The sequence below is a fragment of the Calonectris borealis genome, chromosome 7, assembly GCF_964195595.1.
Source record: "Calonectris borealis chromosome 7, bCalBor7.hap1.2, whole genome shotgun sequence".
NCBI lineage: Eukaryota > Metazoa > Chordata > Aves > Procellariiformes > Procellariidae > Calonectris > Calonectris borealis.
Window position 1 is genome coordinate 18,494,686 of NC_134318.1, and position 18,650 is coordinate 18,513,335.

Genomic DNA, 18,650 nt, shown 5'->3' on the forward strand with positions numbered 1-18,650 from the left:
CTTGGACAGAAAATGCCTATTGCCTTGCTCAAATGTGTTTTTCACATGCATGAAAAAACTTAGCAGCAGGGTCTATAAGCCCTTCCCACCCTGAAAGGGGGTTAGTTGAAGGTAGGGATTCTTGAAATTGATAGAATTTTTATTTCAGGCCTGGGATGTATACTTAGCAATGCTGGATTCTTGGATGTGCAGATTTCTCTTTATAAATGCTCTTTGAGGCCATGAATGTACACATGGAATGAATTAACAAAATTAACCTCACTGCAAATTTGCTGATATGTTTTCCTTAACTTGTTCTATGTACAGTCACAATCCAAACAAATAATTATATCCCTTGCTCTATTGACAGTATTTAAATATTTAATAAATACATAGTAAATACATATTTAAATATAACTGCACCTAAAATCCTCCTCTCCCTGATTTTCAGCGATTCTTTTAAATACTGTTGCTGGTGGGTACATTACTGGTTTTTGTGAATATGTAAATCTGTTTGCTAGAGTCATTGCATTACGGTGCAGCTAGAGAAAGGAGGGTGATTTGCGTGGTATTTGCTCTGAAAAATCATGACGTGATTAACTTGAAGAACATCCTACTCAGACAGTATGTCTGTGCAACTGAAAACATACAAAAAATGATATCTGACATAAGAAGGTCCTAAATCATAACGGGTATTATGCAAGCTAAAATTAGGTACACACTGAAAGAAACAGAAATGCAAAAAATCTGGGTAAATTTTCATGAGATAACAACTCTAGAAGGTTTTTTTTTTAGTACAGATCTAAACCTGCTTTCTCTTTCTTTCTTTCTTTCTTTTTTTCCTTTCTTTCCAGTTATGTTATCACAAACCCACCATATGAATTTGAGCTTGTGCCGACAGACTTGATCTTCTGTTTGATGCAATTTGACCACAATGCTGGCCAGTCCCGGGCCAGTCTTTCTCATTCCTCCCATTCCTCCTATTCTTCCAGCAAGAAGAGTTCATCAGTTCACTCCATCCCATCAACAGCAAACCGACCGAACCGCACCAAGACCAGGGATTCCCGGGAAAAACAGAAGTATGTGCAGGAAGATAGACTTTGATATGTGTACCTGCTCCCACTGTGTGTGAAACTTGCATTCACCACCCATTCTCCCCAGTTAATGTTTCCAGCAGTAATGTTCCCTGTTTTCCCATGGAGTTCTCCCTTTTTGTACACATATTTTGCATATGTATGACAGTGTGCATGTGATTGTCATTTTTATTTCACCACCATAAAACCCTTAAGCACAACAGCAACAAAGCAGACGGACCAAAAGTTATTTATGATGCTAGGGGAGAAAAAAAATTCTAAACCCATAGGCACACTGAAAACATAAATAACTCACTGCAGTTACTCTACATATCAGAAAATAGAGTATATTTAACATGAACACTTACTCTTGATGTCAGAGTTACACAAAGAAAGTCATTTAGTGCAGAAGTGTTGATGTATGTTGCGGTAGGTTTTTTTTATATTCGTATTTACAGGAGTTGCTACATTTATTTGAAGCTTACAAAACTAACCCATTGGAGGAAAAAAAAAAATCCCTACTGATTTTTCACTCTCAAAGCTTATATTGTATAGGGCTTACACTCTTTGTATAGATTATTGCTACGCACCTGCTTTATACCAAAGCAACATCAGGGACTTTTCTGCTTGTTTAAGGACTTTCTCTAAAATACAAGCCTTTTGGAGATAGTGTCTTTTCCCTTTAACACTGAAATTGTCTGGGCATGGAGTTGTAAAACTCCAATGGTTTAATTTAAGTTTAGAAAGAGTCTAACTGCATATTAAATTATTATTCTGTCTATTTATACTGCCACATGAATAGCTATATTTTCTTTCACTTTTGACATTTGGGATAAAAAGCCATATGTATCATAAATACTGGATGTAAGTCATTAAAAACTGCCTTCCTGGGACTTTTACGTCTTTAAAAGGTGAATTAGTCACCTTATGTACAGAATAAATAATGTTCAGAAAAGAGCAAGCATTTTTCTATGCTTAAGTATCAGATCTCAAGGGACTTTGTTCCTTTCCCCAGATGGTAGTTTAACTTTTCCAAGTTAGAGTGGTGGTATAAATCTTCCAACAAGAATCCTAATATGTGAAGATCCTCCAGAAATCCTGCTCCGTGTTCTAGCTGGTTCTTTTCAACAGGTGCATGCCAGTACACAGGAATACAGGGGAAGACAACTGAGTGCCTTTAAGGTCTCTCCCATTTGGGAAGAAAAGGTGCTGTGCCCTAGACAGCTAATGAGCAGAACAAGGGGGCTGGGGTGGAAATATTCACTGTGCTGAGAGATCATGTTCTAGGGACATGTTCTAGATTCTCACCAATGACACACCTAGCCAAACAAAAATTGTCGCAGGCAATTAAATAAAGTAGTGAAAAGGAACCTGTCCTAGACAGCCATAGAAATTATATTTCAAGCTTGTTTTTTTTATTTTCAAATGCCAACCTTTTGAAATATAGAACTAGTTCTAGGTGGTATGAAGAGATTCCCAGGGTGGGGAGACCAGAAACACATATCACCTTCCCTGGCTACCCAGCAAGAAAGCATGCAGGCAGAAAATAAATATTTGGATGTGGGAGTGATTAGCATTGTAACTGCCAACCCAGACAAGGTGCTTTTATGGTTAGTGTTGTTTTCTACCTTTCCCTTCCCCAAGCATGATAATTTTGAAGATATGCTTGCTGTGTGAATTGACAATGAAGCCAAGCACTTTTACTGACAAAACCTGGAACCATATAAGTGGGCTACAGAGAGTACCACTGTGCAGTGTTAAGCATAATGATTGGAATACAGTATATATGTGTGTGTGCATTCAAATGCAGCTGTAAGTCCTATCAGTGAAATACGTTGCAAATTATGGATGCTCCCCACAAATGAGTCTACTACAGTTGCTCTTCCTCATAAAGACAAATTCATGTGTTTCTTTTTGCAAAGAAAGTTATCATATTTTGCCCTAAGAATATTTATTACTACAAGGATGTGCCAGTTAAAGTGCTCTACAGGAAATATGACAGTTTAAAAGCATTGTAAAACTTACATAGCTTACTTCTTTTTCTAAAGTGCAACAAGGATGAATAGAATGGGCCAAGGTATGACAATTAATGGTTCTGCATGACCTAGCAACTGCTGTGGGTTTCCTTCTATAACTTTGTCCTTGTGAAAACTTGTGAAATTAAAAACAATATAGTTACAAACTTTATTCAGTTATTGGTTTGTTTGTTTGGTTGGTTGTTTTGTTGGTTTTCTTTTGCCTTTTTTTTTCCCTCCAAACCAGAAGTAAAACTGGCTGCTGCTGCTGCTGCTGCTGTTGCTCAACCCTGTTTTATTTTTTATCCTCTCATCTGCTTGCCTTTCTAATTGCACGTGTCCTTTTGTAAAACCCAGGTTCCTGCTCAATGAAGATGCCTACCCTGGTGCAGACATTACTTTAATTTCCCATTCCTCATTCCAATTCCTTTCCTCCCTTCCCCTTCCTACTCCTCTGTCCCCCGTGTATGTTCATGAGCATCTTTTTATGTTGGCAGTATTGACTGAAGATAGTCAAGAGCAGTTATGCATTTTGGAAGAATGTTAATGGCTTTCACACCAAAATGCTTTTCCATTAATGTTTTATCTGTTTTCCATTTAGCAGAGGAAGGAAGGGTGTTAATATGAAGCCACTTGTCACATACTACATAATGATTTTATCAAAAAAATAGTATTTGTATAACTGTGCAGCTCAAAAAGAAAAAATATAAGCAGTGTACATTAGAGAAGCAACTGGTCTACTTTCTGAGCAACAGAAGAGGAACATCTAATATGGATGCAAATCTGAATTCTTCAAATCATATTGAAGTGTAATTCTCCTCCGCCTTCTGTCCTAAAGTCAGAAGTCTTAAAGTTTTGACTTTTAGTTACCATGTGCGATTTTTACTGCTAACTATAGTCAAATTGATCAATAGTTTATTGCGGAGGAGAAGATTTTCTGGTGTGGATATACTAATGAAATTGAAAGGTTGGTCATTAGAAGTAGAGGAATGTTTAAATCAACTATGTTATGTTGTCAAAATTTTTTATATTGAAAGTAACAGGAAATCTCCCGTTTGTTCAGAAACCTATCCCAAGCCAAACATTCTTAGTAACTACCCTGGTCAGATTTTGAAAGTGGAAAAGCAGCACTAATGTCAAGAGATGACATTTTAGAGCTTTAAATGGAGATCCTGCCACTTCTATCAGTCCCAGTATGGTTTGAACACTGGAAACTAGGTTCTTAGTAACTTTGTTGATATGAGTGTTGACACAAAATCACATCTAGCAAACCTGCAGGTTCTTGGCACGGGTTCCCACTGACCTAAACTGGCAGAGTAAGGCATTTTCCAGTGAAATTCCTGTTGTCAAAAGTAAGAATTTTGCTAGTTTAAAAAATCAAAAATCAACAAGAGCAAGTCCAGAATAGCATTGTTGTCCCAAAACTTTAGTTGCCTTGGAGCAAAATAAAGACCTTCACAGAACGTAAGTAGTTTCTTCTCTCTCTCCCTGCAAATTACTTACTGCCTGCTACATGTAAAATATTCATCTGCCAAACAAAGAATTGCTGAGCAGGTGGGTGGAGAAACTTTCATTACTTTTTTCTCATACAGGAAGAAATTGCATGGGAGAATTTTCAGCTTAGCTATAAATAAGCTGCTTGTGTGGAGGGGGGGAGGCACACAAACACATACATACAGACTTACTTGAAACTGCAAGTGTCACGAAAGAAAAAAAATGCATGTTTAAAACAATTGTGAGGTAACCTGGGATTATGGTGAGAATACAGATTTAGTAAATCTTTGTGTCATGTTTAGCTAGTACTTTCTTTGCCTCTGCTCAGAAGAGAGGGTGTTTCACAGTGACATTTATTCAAATGTAATTACTCAATCCAGAATTAATGACAGACATTTTAAAGCACCGGAACAATAAATCTGTTGGAGAGAATTGCTAGAGTCTCACACAAGTTGAAGAAATCTGTATTTTGATCATTTTACTTTAATTATTTATATGTTTTTATGCTGCTGGCAACAGTCTTACACAAGATGTTAATTCTGATTTATTTGTAATAAGAGCATGAAGCCTTTAGAACCTTCATGGACGCACTGGGATGTTGATAGCCCACTGCAAACGCAGGTGTTTGAGAGGAAAGTAAATGTTTTCTACTTTCTGATACGTGAAGTTACTTAGCTGTTCCAACATCTCTCAGGTGATGCTGTTAAAAACAAACCCATCAAATAGCATAGGAAGATCAGGGACTCTCTTGAACAGCTCTTAAAAAATAAAATACAAAACTATGCCTGTTCTCACTATAACGTAGAAACACATACGCTAAGGATCAATATGCATATTCCAAAAGGGAGAGAAACAGCCTGAACATGACAGAGAACTAAAAAAAAGTTGGTGAATATAACAATATAGAAAGATTTAAAAAAGGGTTTTCTGGACTGATTTGAAGGAAAGAGTAAGTAGTTTGTTTAAGATACATAAAAAGCTGTGCTACGACTTTGGAAGACATATCAAAGTCAGACTGCGAGCATAACAAAAAAGATTGAAAAGTGGGTAACGGGTTCAAGAAGGACATTTAGTAACTGGGAGCAGAATATCTTAGTGGCCAAGAGTGAAGGTGACGAGTGTCAAGCTCACATTTCAAAGGTAAGTATAGAGGTTGACAGACTTTCACAGGAGATTCGTCATTACGTGGTCAAAGACAATTTTAACAGCAGAAAAGGAACAGGAAAGGTATAGAGCTGAGTCCAAGCATTTGATGCTGGGGATGATAATACCTGGATCAAGGTTTCAGCACTGGCAAGAAGAAATTTAAACAGCAAAAGAAATTAGAATCTACTGGTTTCTGCATTTATTTTTTATTTTCTGTATTTATTACTTGCCAGGTAAAGGCAAAAAGAGACTTGATGGTGTCTTTTTAAAGATCAGCTCCCTGGATATAAGTTTTATTGTAAAGATTAACATATAAATAATTGCCTTGATTTGAAAATTCCAGAGAAAGCAGGGGAGATGGAAGTGCTTTACACTGGCTGCTGAGAAACACAGTGCAGTTCATCCCTGATCCTTAGCACTCACACAGTTCTCCCTTTTCTTGCTGTGAGATTGAATTAACTTGCACCAAGTTCTGTTTGTAAGGAAAGTTTGTGCACCATATGTTAAAAAAAAGAAGGTAGAGATAAAAGTTCACAGTGCTTAACTTGCCTCAAAATCATTTTAAACACAAACCATTAGAAAACTGTTAGTTTGAAATTGTTTATGTGATCTTGCAAGGCTTTTAAAACATGATAACCATCACACTTTACACCTCTCTGAAAGGTTAGTTTAATCGTAGATCACATAAAATTGGTTTCCACAAATGCATAATGGTTCATATGTCACACTTGAACTAAATGGTTTTTTAAATGGAGCTGAAATTATTTTGATGTGTACACATTCCCAGATTTTTTTTTTCCTACAACCTTTCTTAAACCAGCCCCCATCAGGAACCATTCCCTTAAAGTCTCATTAATAATTCAGATGTTCTGATGACTTTAAAAGATCTATGGAATTGAGGCTTTTTTTTTTTTTTTTTTAACTGCTTGACAAAAAGATAAATGAATGTAGAAAGAAGCGGTAGGAGTCTGGCAAGCTGTAGATCATTTCTGAACAGATTGTAACTTTATCATTCTGTCAGGAAGAATAATTTAAAGCACTTAATCAGTTAGCTTCAGTGTGCAGGATGTAACATTATGAATTCCTATCATCCAATCTGTTCAAATCAAAGGGAACTTAATTATAATAGGTAAGAGAGAGAGAGAGAGATGGGAGATTGAACATTGTTCAGACTCAGGCAACTTTAAGGGGGCAGGGAACTATTTACCCCGACCACAAAAGAGTAGGATATTTTAAAAAGAAGTAAAATACGTTTTAGAAAATGACAAGAAAAACAATACAGTAGTTCTGTTTACCTTTAGTAATAAACCACTAAAAATTAATACAATTCCTTTGTTTCAATTTAAATTTTTTAAAAAACATAAGCAGATTAAACCCTCATGAGTTTGGGGTTTGTTGTTGGGGGGTGGGGGTGTTGCTTAAAGTCCATAGCAAGTATAAGCGTTTAAATTTCATATTTCTGAAAGTGACTGAGAAGTCCAGTAATTCTGGAAATCAATCCACTTCTTTAGAGGCCCTATCTTGGAAGCTAGTTGCTTATTTTTATGCATTTATGTCCAGATATTTGTCCTTTATTCTTCCTGGTCTTCCAGTTTCTCTTCTCTGCTTCTTTACCTCCTGAACTTTTGTGCTTGATCCTTGGGTTTCTGAGGTGGATTTTGCTTTGCTTATTTTTATTTATTTATTTATTTAACATGAGCACTCCTTCCACTCCTGCACTGATTCCAGCCCAGATACAGCAGCATTTCAGTGGTAAGCAAAAGTGGCAGTTTGTATTATGCAAGTGAGACACTAAGGATTCCGAAGCATTTTGGGTTCCCACTGGAATGAGAGGTAGTGCATAAACATTAGAGAGCAGCTCTGATGTGCCCCAGTTGCAGAATCCTGTGCCCAGAACCATTTGTGCCCACTGCTCTGCACACCCACCTCTGGAATTTGGGGAAGGAGGGCAAGAACGGAGACCCCTGTTCACAAATGCTTGTCAAAGCACAAGCACCTACTGGCTATATGCCACTGTAAGACCAGGAGTTTCTAAGTCTTTGAATAGAGCTGTTTTGCAAAGTTGCACGCCTGTAATTAAGAAATGACAGCAGTAATTGCTCTCTAAAGGGCTTAAGAAAATTCTTTTGACTTTTTTTTTTTCTTTTGTGAATTTTAAGAAGTTTTTGTCAACATCTGTGTATGAAAAATGCAATATAGTGGTTACAGTGATAAGCCGCTAGGGAATGGCTGCAATGCTGCAGCCTCTCAGCATCCTCACTCCCTCCCACATTGCTCCCGGCCCACCCTAAATTGGTACCATAAAATTCCTCCTATGATCATGGAAACAGACATTGCCCAAAGATATAAAAGGAACTCTAATCTTCCTTTAAGTCCTTGCTTCCTTTGCCTTGCTGTCATGTATTGCTACCAATCCATTCACTTGAGCCCTTACTACAGTCATCTGCAGGATCAGGTATGTCCATACCCCTTCCCAAACTGGAGAGTTCAGCAGCGCCCGAGCAGCCAGGTTGCTAAGTGCCAATATAATGGCCATCCTGTGCAGGAACACAGCCATCTGGCAGCATGAATGCAAGCCGTATTTATTCTAGCACCAACTGTGGAAAGTTCTTCTTTACATTCTCCTGCATGATTTCTGAGCCAGGGGTAGTGACCACCCTGAGGCTGAAATGGTTCAGAGAAGCCTCTGACTCTTTATGGTGCTCCTCTGGATATGGACTCACATGCTCTTTTCTGCATTACCCTTATCCCTTCTGCTCTCCCTGGCTTCTCAGTTTAGCCTTTTATTTGTATCATTTTTTCCATAAATGAATTAGAGGGTGTTCACCTGAGCATGGAAAAAAAAAAAAAGAGCTCTCTTACATTCAGCAAGCAAACTAGCATATTGACAGTTTTCTTTAGTTTCTCCTATCAAATCTGCAAACATGTCATCCTCCTTTCATGAAAAGTATTTTCAGAGGTATTAATCGAATGCACTGTACTGCTAGTAATTAGCCAAAGTCACCTTCTATTGATTGCCTTTTCTCTATAAACTTTACTGACTGCTCCCCCTCCTTTTTTTTTTTTTTTTTTTGGTGTTTATGTGTATATGTGCTTCACTAATTAAAACTCTCATTTTCCCTCCTTATTCTGTCTCTACCCATTTTGCTCCTTAGCAGAAAAGAAATGGTTTACAGATGAACCGGATAATGCCTATCCCAGAAACATTCAAATCAAGCCCATGAGCACTCACATGGCCAATCAGATCAATCAATATAAATCGACAAGCAGCTTGATACCACCAATCAGAGAAGTTGAAGATGAATGTTGACTCCTTCGAGGCCAGAACTATTTTTTTAAAGCCTGACAAACTTCATGAATGGTGATGTGACATTTATTCCTCTTACATGCTGAACCACTGATGGAGAAGGGCAAGCTTAATGGGAAAATAAAGTAGACAGATCTTTGTTTGTCTGCCTTTAATATTGCTTCCACGTATTTTGGAAACTATTTCATTTATAAATGAACATAATCAAAACTAGTCATGTATAGCCTCTAGCATTTTAAATTATTTTTATTTATTAGAAAAAAATATATTTTTCTTTTTTTTTTTCATTGTCAAGTATTTTCCCTTAAAAAAACTGCATATGTGGCCAGACTCCTAAGAATTAAAAAACCCCCCAAACCTCAGTTTTTGGCCTAAAGGAGAATGATGGTCACAGTTATAAGGACATGTAATTAAGGGAGACAAATGATATATTTAAAAAAAAAAAAAAAAGGTCCAAGTTGTATTTTAGTAAATCAAAAAAAGAAGAAAAAAAAAAAAAAGAGAACAGTTCACCAAAATGTTTCTTTACTGGAGGATGTGTATTTTGTTCAGCATTGACACCAGCTCTTAATAAACTGAACTTATTTATTTTCAAAGTTGAAAGTCATATTTTTGTACATGTAACATTCTTCTGAAATATTCTTTGTTTTATTACCATATATAGATCATCTTAATTGCCAGTTATGTTAAGGTCCAACCACCCCCACACACACCCCGTGCCCCCCACCCCACTACACACCCACACAGACACCCACAGAGAAGTCAGCATCCTCGATAACTTTCTATGACACTAGCATAGTAAGCATCACTACCCTAAACCGAGGGCCATGTTGCTCCTAGGCAGCACTTGCTATAAATGGCAAATCTGGCAATTCCACACCGCTTCCCATTAGCCATCAACAGTTGCTAATTCCAGGAAGGCAAGCTTGGCAATTCCTCTTCTTTTGCCATGTATTACAGTGCTTTAATGCAGAGTGCATAAATAATGCATGAAATCATAAGATATAAGCCTTCTCATCTACCATATTTTGTTGGTTCCTTACTTCAAAAGTGCTGATGGCCTTGCATCGGCTTATTTGGTTCAAATTCTTCCTGATACGTATAGAAGTTTAGCTCCAGATCTTTGCACTTTGGTGATAGCTCATACCTTGGTAAAAGGCACACTGAACCTCCTTTTGGTGAGTTCAGTTCAGGATAAAAACTGGTTTAGCCTTAGCTCTATAATCTCACAACTTGCTGTTCTCAGTTAATTCCTGCACAAAGCAACATCTTATTTTAGCAGTTGCTTTTTTTTTTTTTTCTTTTTTTCTTTAATTTATTTTCACTTTGCTGGGACACCACACATAAAACTACAGTAATAACCAAATCAAAATAAAAATAATGAATGTATTTACTATGATAACTTACAAAAGGCCTTTGATGGGTGCCTTTTGTGTCAGCAGTTTCATAAAGTTGCCAGCAAGCTTTATAGCCATCAGACAAAAATGTGATGTTTCATATGTGTGCTGCAGTATCTATCCACCCAAGCATTTGATGTTCTAACTGATTTAGTAACTCTATCTCAAATTAGCAACATCTGACACAATTGTGTGAAGAGAAAAAAAAAAAAAAAGGCTGTGCTAATAAGGATTAAAACAAAAAAAAAACAGGACCCAGTCATCAGGAAAGGCAGATTTTCATTGTGCAAGTTAACTTTAGGCTTTGTAATTTTGCAGAATTGTAAAAACCACAATAAAACATACTGTGGTACTTTTATCATTAGAGAAATATCAGTCAATCAAACAAATACAAAGCAGTTGAATTTACTGTGAAAACAATGATGTCCACCATATAATCCAACATTTAAGCTAAACTTTCTCAGCTTTAATGTTTGTCCACTAGCTGCAGTACAAATATAACCATACTAACACCTAATAGGCTTTATTCTGGAGTGACTTCTTGGACTGTGACTACTTTGTTGTTACATTTTGTAGAATAGCTATTTAAAGACAATAACAAGAATTGTTAATACAGTATCTGTAAAATTGGATTGTTTAAAATATTTCACTCTCCTACAAAGTAACAAAACAATTTAAGCAGTTTTTCATTATTATTTAGACCATGTTTAACCCATTTCACAGTCCCAAAACAGAAGATGATTCTGGTGAGTTCTTCCAATCTATGCTGCTTCAGCTAGTGCCACATTATAATCTACATCCAGTTTCTGCGTTGGGTCATGTTAAGCCTTTACTTTGAAGTCAGTGCTCCTTTTTCATTTATGAACTGCATTCATATTATAACCAGAGTGAAAAAAGCTGGTCCTGAGTACAGGAGAATTTTTGAAATTTGTGTTCAACTTCACCAAGTACATGTGAGATTTTTTTTTTTTCTTAGAAAAACTGGTGTTTAATGCAGGGGCATAGAACATTGTATCTTATATTTTATCATACAAAGTGCCATCTCTGAGTGTCCTTCCTTCAGAAGTGAGCATTCACTGGATAAAACATACTAATGAATCAAATACAACACGCCTACATAGCTAAGGTTTGTGTGTGTCTGTCCAGTTTAACTGTCACACCCGAAAATATCATGCTGCCAACTGGACAAGATCTGAATACACTCAGCTCTCTCCCACCACAGATCATTCCATATGTAACGATAGCTAAAGAGAACACCTGTAGAGAGCAAGTGAGACAGAGAGAAACAGGTATAGTTACGGTTTTGCATTTCCCATTTATAGAAAAGCTAAAAGCAATCAATAATCTTTTCTTATTGCTCTTTCTGGTAATCAAAGATGCAGGACTGACTTCTGGCAATTAGATGGAGGAACATGTAGAAAACCTGTTGGAGATCTTCTTTGACATTCAGCCATTAAAGACTACAACAAGGCCAGCACCAGTATTTGGATATATGAAGTTACATCAAGGCAAGTGGCTGGGAAAGTGGCCTAAGTGACAGCTGACACACTGCATCATGATTGATGTAGAAATAAGTTTTTGATCTTTATTAATAATTCTTACTCCTTTCTCAAAAGACAACAAAAGGGGGGGGGGAGGGAGGGGGAAAAAAAAGGAATTTCAGCTTTTTCATTAATTGCATGCACAATTAATACAGGCTAAACAATATATTTTTTTTTGTAACTCATGTATTGGATAGAGTGTGTGTCTGTGTATGTTTTTGCATATATGCATGTCCACACATACACACATATATGTATGTGTGGATATATATGGGGGTGTATATGTATTTGATACAGAGTCATCACAAGAAGGTGGTCATTATTTTTTTTTGAGGGGTGGGGTAGGGTGAAGAAAGACACAAAGAAAAAAAAAATACATGACTTACAGGCTAGCACATGGAGGAATTGTACCTGCTGTTTCCTCCTGGTTTGACCAAAAAGCAGCCGTTCCTGTTAGTTATGTTGGCAGTGCTCTGACAGGACACTGCAGAAACCTCTCGCTGCTGAAGCAGGCGTGTGCTCCTGGCCCCTGCTCACACCCATGCACACGTGTGCTCCCACGTTGCCAGAAAATCTGCTGCCGCTCTGCCTCATGGCTGTTAGTTTAATCTGTCCCCCCGAAGCCTGTGAGCACTAAGATGAAAGGATAAAACTGTCCTCTGATGGGATGTTGTTTGGGTGGCGAGTGCCACGCACAGCAAAAGTCCAGGTGTAAAGAAAAGATGATTTTTCAGAGTCTAAATGCAATTTTTAAGGCCTCAATGTGACTGTCTTACTGTTGCTTGTAAGATGATAAGTATACGATGTATTTATTAATAGGAAAAAAAAAAAGTTGCAAACATTTCCTTGTACTTTTCCAAAACAGCTCCTCTTCTTTCAAATCAGTGTCAATGGCAAAACAGTAGGAAGTACATGTGGCAGAAAGCCCCTTGATCTGGGGCGTGATCAGTTATTCAGTGCCACAGGTTCATGGACAACGTTGTTATTCCCCTTGTAACACAAAGGGACCCTGCAAGCCCTACTAGCCCAAAAGCCAGGAGCATAGGGACAGAGAAAGCAGGGGGTGAGAGGGACACGACACATCCAGGTCCTCAAGCAAATGTAAGCACGTGGTTATTTCCAATTCACCTTTGGTGGGAAAGCCAGTACTGCTTACACAAGGTGAAGGCCATGAGCTTCAGGATAATGAGGATCCTGTGTAGCCTTATTAAGCCACACAGATGTCTTGAAAGAGTTGATGAGTCTTCAGCAGCTTACAGGCTGTTGTGACAGCTGGGGCTGTACATGAAGCCAGGTTTAGCCATACTAAAGATATTTTTTCCCCTATTTTTGAATTTTAAAAAGAAAAAGGCCACGCAATAGCTCAGGATGTGAATGGATGTGAAAAGACTTAATTGGCCTCAGCGAAATGTGGAAAAGGGGAAAAGTAGTTTGCATGTAATGTGCGAAAGGCACTACAAAAATATTGTCTATAGCCTTTTATTATAGCTTGTTCTGTGGTGGTAGGCAAGGTTGTTTTTGTTGTTGGGTTTTTTTGGCTAGTGTAAGGAAGATTTGCATTTCTTGAACTCTTCATAGAGTAGGACAAGAAGGAGAAAGTATAACAGCGTGTTCTCATTCAGAGAGGACTGTTTTTTTGGGGGGGGGAGGGTGGGGTGTGTGTGTGCGTGTGCGTGTGGGGGTGTGTGTGTAAACTACATCTAACAACTACTGCAATAATTGGATGCATGACAAATAAAAAGCAATAATTTACAAATCGGTAATTATGCATGTTTTCACTGCTTGGTACCCACTGGCGAATCCATAAACATATTAGCGACTGCCCTGTTCTAGCTGACTCACATGGGCTCAAAGTTAAACACAGAGCAGGCGCTTAAATGGTTTTATCAAGAAGCAGGTTCGTAAGGGCTTCTGGATCCCAATGTATTTGAAAAGAACACATATTGAGGTCGGGGCGGGGTGGTGTGGTATTTTGTTTTTAAAGCTGCTATCATTGTGAATTTCTTTAACACCAAAAGAAGTGTGTGTCTCACCTTTAATTTCTAGTTTTAAATGTGCTTAAACAAAATATCCGAGTGTGTGAAAGGCGATGAACAGGACAGAGTGAAAACAGAAATCCTTTCCCTGTGTTACAGTGGATTGGCCTGCGAATATCTGTTAAAGTCAATGGCAGATGTATAGAAAAATTCAGGGGAAAGGAGAGGTTTTTTATATTCCTTCTTTTGTTTTCCTCTCCCTGCCATGTGAACCACCAATATCCCCAACTTTTGAACAAGCACTTCTTTCATTTTTTTTTTTATTTCTAAGGATGTTTGAACAATCCCAGGCTTAGGGATATAGTTTTTTAAAATTCATTATATATGCACACCAGGCATAATATTTGTACTGAGCAATAATAGTAGGTGCGGATACAGCCCCCATGTGAGATAATGAAAGGAATGGACTAGCTGTTCAGCTGTGACCACTGCCTAGGATGGTACATAGGCCTACAGTATTGACAATTCTGTCCCAGCATTTATCAAAGCTATATTTATATAAGTAATGTATCTATTCTGTACAGATATTCTCTGCTATAGAACATGCAGCCACATTGAAACTGTATAGTCTATAATATGTGCAGTACTCTATATAACCAAGGAAATTCAACTGAAGTTAACAGATAGGACCACTGGTCTAATGTTTCTGTTTTACATAATGGTGTACTACTGTTAACTGTCAAAATGAGAAGGCGTAGGGGGAAGGAAGAAAATATAAAATATAAAATACTTTTTTATCACTTTGGGTCTAATTAAGAACAATATCTACCTTAAGAAGCTAAACCCAGTAACGCTGCATCTAATTAGAACCATAGTGAGGTTGAGAGAAAGCTTCTTACTGCTTCAGTCAATGCATTTTAGAGGAGAACTTTGTAACAAAAACTAAAAAAAAAACCCACAACACAACATACAGGCAGTTGAATATATGTAATAGAAAAAATTTGGCATATGAGCACTTCGTTGACTGGACAATAACTAACAGGAACCACACAAAAAGGTCAGCAGAAGTTGTGTCAAGTTTTCCTTAAGTAGCAGCTAAAAAATGCCGCTTCTGCATGGTATAGCTTGGGACGACACACATGCTTAGCCAATGCAAATAATCTAACCTCTGTCCAAAAGAAAAAAAAGTTGATATAATTTTAACTTTTGCATTTCTGTAGAGTTCAAGGCTGATGGGTTTTTTCTTCCTTCAGAAAAACCCGCACAAACGCAGACACATATATACAATATATTTTGATGGCTACACATGTCTATTTAGTTGTAATTTGGGAGTGGGGTTGGCGGGGGGGTATGCTGAGAACCAGCTATCAACTTAACTTAAAAGTTCATCAAGAAAAAGGAGTACGACTTCATCATTTTACTTTTTACCATTATGGGTTGGTGAGAGAGAACAAATGCTGGTGCTCAGAGATGATCTACCTGACTTTGTCATATGTAATATCCAGTGATAAATATATTGTCCTGTAAAAAGGGTTTGTACATAACTTGTACATGGTTTCATTTTGTATTTTTCTCAGATTAAAATTTATGTATTTGTGTTCTAAAAGACGGAGAGATTGATGTGTTTTCTTTTTTCTCTTCAAGTCAGGCTGTGTCCCATAAAGTTATAGAACATGTATCACCAAGTCACAAATAATACTTTACTCACGAAATGAATGCTATTAATGCTTTGAACTGAGAGTAACGCAGCTGCCTTTCTCTCTTGCTCAGTCTCCAGAATCAGCCCCTTCCTAATAATAATTAATATCAACTGCCATGGAGGATGCTGTGAAGGCTGTAAGTGAATAACTCTGCAGTAACAACAAACATCACCCTAACACCAGTTATATGTTGTCAAATACAATTATAATCTGGCATAACTGAGCTACTTTACATGGTTGAACAGAGCATCTAATGACACCTTTACCTCTGATAGGTCAGGTTATGATGGATTGATAATTTTGCTAAGCAGTCCAAAGATTTTCTAATCTCTCATGAGTACATTTAAAAGTTATTTGCAAGATTTGGACTATGCTGCTTCTACTGCAGTGCAGGAACTAGGTATAATCCTACATGCAACTGTATGTTTTTAAGTTTAAGAAAAACTTAGCCTCCCTTTGGTGTCTGTAAGATTGCTTGCATGCAGCTGGCATTTTGCTATTTAAAATAACCTTGTCATTAAAGTTGACATCATTAATCTTCTGTGCAGCAGCATCACCACAGTGATTTGTAATCAACCACAGTATGATAAACCTTCTTTGATTCTAAATCGCGGAGAGGAAAGAAGAAGAGCAGAGCACTACAAAAGACTCAGTTAAACATTCACAAAACCAAAAAAGTACAAATACTTAATTTGGTCCTAACTTGGAAGTAAATAACGTAAAGAACCTGGTATAAATGGCTACACTGGTGTTTTCTAAGCAAATAGAGTGTTTCAGGGGAAAAAAAAAAAATCAATGCACAACAGTATTTGTGCAGGACTATGGAGACCTGTGTAACAAACTGGTTCAGTACCACTGTCAGTGAAGCAAACTGGTCTGGCCCTCATTGAGTACACCTGTCAAAACCATCCTTAGATACTGTCACTGGGGAAGGGAATTTATGTACCATAAAAGCCATGATGTCTGTCTAGAACAGTTCAATGAAAGGACTGCTCTATGTTAGTTAATCAGCATGGAGCTATATACTAGGTCTACTTTAGACGTTACTCCTCCACATCATCCCTTCGTGGTGTCAGGCACTAACTAGTAAGCTTGACTTCTAATTACTGCACGAGAATGATAACAAGGAAGTGAGGGACAGCCACATCATAAGTCATCATGAACCGGTACCCATTTTAAGATGGGAAGATAATTCATCACAAGTTTTATTTGGTGTCTGCTCCCTGCACAAGGATCGACATCACAAAAGAGGTATTTATCCACACATAGTCATCCATGAATATATGTGTGTGCATTTGGACACGTATATTTATATCTACGCATATATGTCACTACCTACTAATTTTTTTAGGGTCTTGTCTCCTAGATGTAACAGCTTGCAGTCAAAAACACTTAAATCAAACGTGGCCATAGACTAGCTAAGGTAAGAAGCTGTTTTGTTTTGTATCTACAGCCCTGTTACTCATTGGCACAAAGGTTAGATTGGGCAGCACCCTATGCAGTGCCCCCGAAATGATATAATAGTCCAAGTCAGCAAGTGGTTGCAGTGAATGAACAGGCTGCTCACACCTTTTCTGGACTATGAGGCAGTCCTGCTACTCTTTCACAGTACTTTAATTAGGATGCAATTGCCTTTTGCTGTATATGATGTTAAATATAAATTTTATTTATTTTAACTGCAAATATATGGTTCAAGCTAGAGAGCTGATTTCATAAGCATAGCTTTGTGAATTGAAGGAGTGCCATTGAGGGGTAGGGGAACTGTGAAACAAACCTTTGCCTCACAGCCCAAAGGCAAGGTCAAACGTTTGCCATAATCTTCTATAGCAATACAAAAAAACCACACATACAAAAAATGAGCCTCTTTCCGGTCCTCCCACACTTACCACAACACCACCCTTTGCCCTACCTGCAGCCCCTAAAAAAAATGTTATTTTAAGAAAGACTGTAAATCTTCTCTCACTTCAAAGGTAGAGGATGTTCAGGCCTATTTCTAAAAATTAAGGGAAAGGCAATCAAAGATCTTATTAAGTGATTCCTTGACCAATTAACAGTTATTGTGCATTACAGCCATCCCAGCTTTCATCTTTGCAAGATCACAAGTTTTGCCAGCAACAGTGAAATAGTAGTCAGTTAATGACAGAGGGAGAGATGAAAATTTTGTGGCATAATGCACTGCTGTCAAAAAGTTACCAACGTTTTTTTTTTCCCTAGACCATGGAAGAACTCTGCTTCCTTCCTAGATCTTACAGCTTAAAGGCAAAACAGTGAGGGCTAACCTTTGATTGTCTCTCTCTCTCTCCCTGAACCTTAACAACTTTTAGACATGGCTAACAACTAAAAAAGAAAAATGTGAATCTTGTCACCACACTGTGGGTGTACAGTATCTGCTAAACATCACGACTGAACAGGTGTGGGCAGTGTATGTGCCGGGTTTATGGCCTTTAACCTCCACTTTAGTCATGCACAGCACTGCAGCTGCGGGGATTAGCTGACAGCACGTCATGCCATTACGGTACTGCTTGCTAAACAGCACTAAACCAGAGTGCATCGCAGTGCGGTTACACCAGGTGGCCTGTATGTTATAGGCTAAGGGAACAACATACATTGGAAAGCCAGATTTATACAGAATCAGTTCATTTTCCCCATTCCCTGAATACAAACAGAATGGACTGACACATAGTATTTCAAATAAATAAATAAATGAATAAACAATAAATAAAGAAAGAACAAAAAGGCATCTTGAGGTGAGAAGAGAAATGTGTGTATATATACTCTAGTAGCCAAAAATCAAGCTTTCTGAGCATTTTCTAGGGGTGTGGATTTATTTCGTTTTGTTTGGTGGTGGGAATGTTCGTTGAGCAGCAGAAGCCGATAGAGGGCTGTACATTGATATGTGCTACTCTGTTAGAGGAATAGGTATGGGTCGGATGGGTTGGTAGTACAGATGTAAACCCCCGCTTCTAATCAATACTGACTTGTGCGGCCTAGCTACAGGTATGCCGTTTGTAACTTCTTTGGA

The 18,650-nt window shown here is 37.8% G+C and overlaps 1 protein-coding gene across 10 annotated transcripts in view; it reads left to right on the forward strand.

Annotated features, from left to right (window-relative positions):
- KCNMA1 (potassium calcium-activated channel subfamily M alpha 1) overlaps positions 1-11,412 on the forward strand; it is a 526,570-nt gene extending 515,158 nt beyond the window's left edge. For 4 of the 10 annotated variants that reach the window (XM_075154386.1, XM_075154387.1, XM_075154391.1 and 1 more), the window contains 3 exons: positions 834-1,058; positions 3,101-3,129; positions 8,866-11,412. In XM_075154386.1, the coding sequence (XP_075010487.1) occupies positions 834-1,058; positions 3,101-3,129; positions 8,866-9,017 (406 nt within the window). In that variant the 3' untranslated portion in view covers positions 9,018-11,412. Of the gene's footprint in view, positions 1-833; positions 1,059-3,100; positions 3,130-8,862 lie in introns of all 10 variants that reach the window. The other 6 variants (XM_075154389.1, XM_075154393.1, XM_075154390.1 and 3 more) reach the window with 4 other exon arrangements.
- The last annotated feature ends 7,238 nt before the right edge of the window (positions 11,413-18,650 follow it).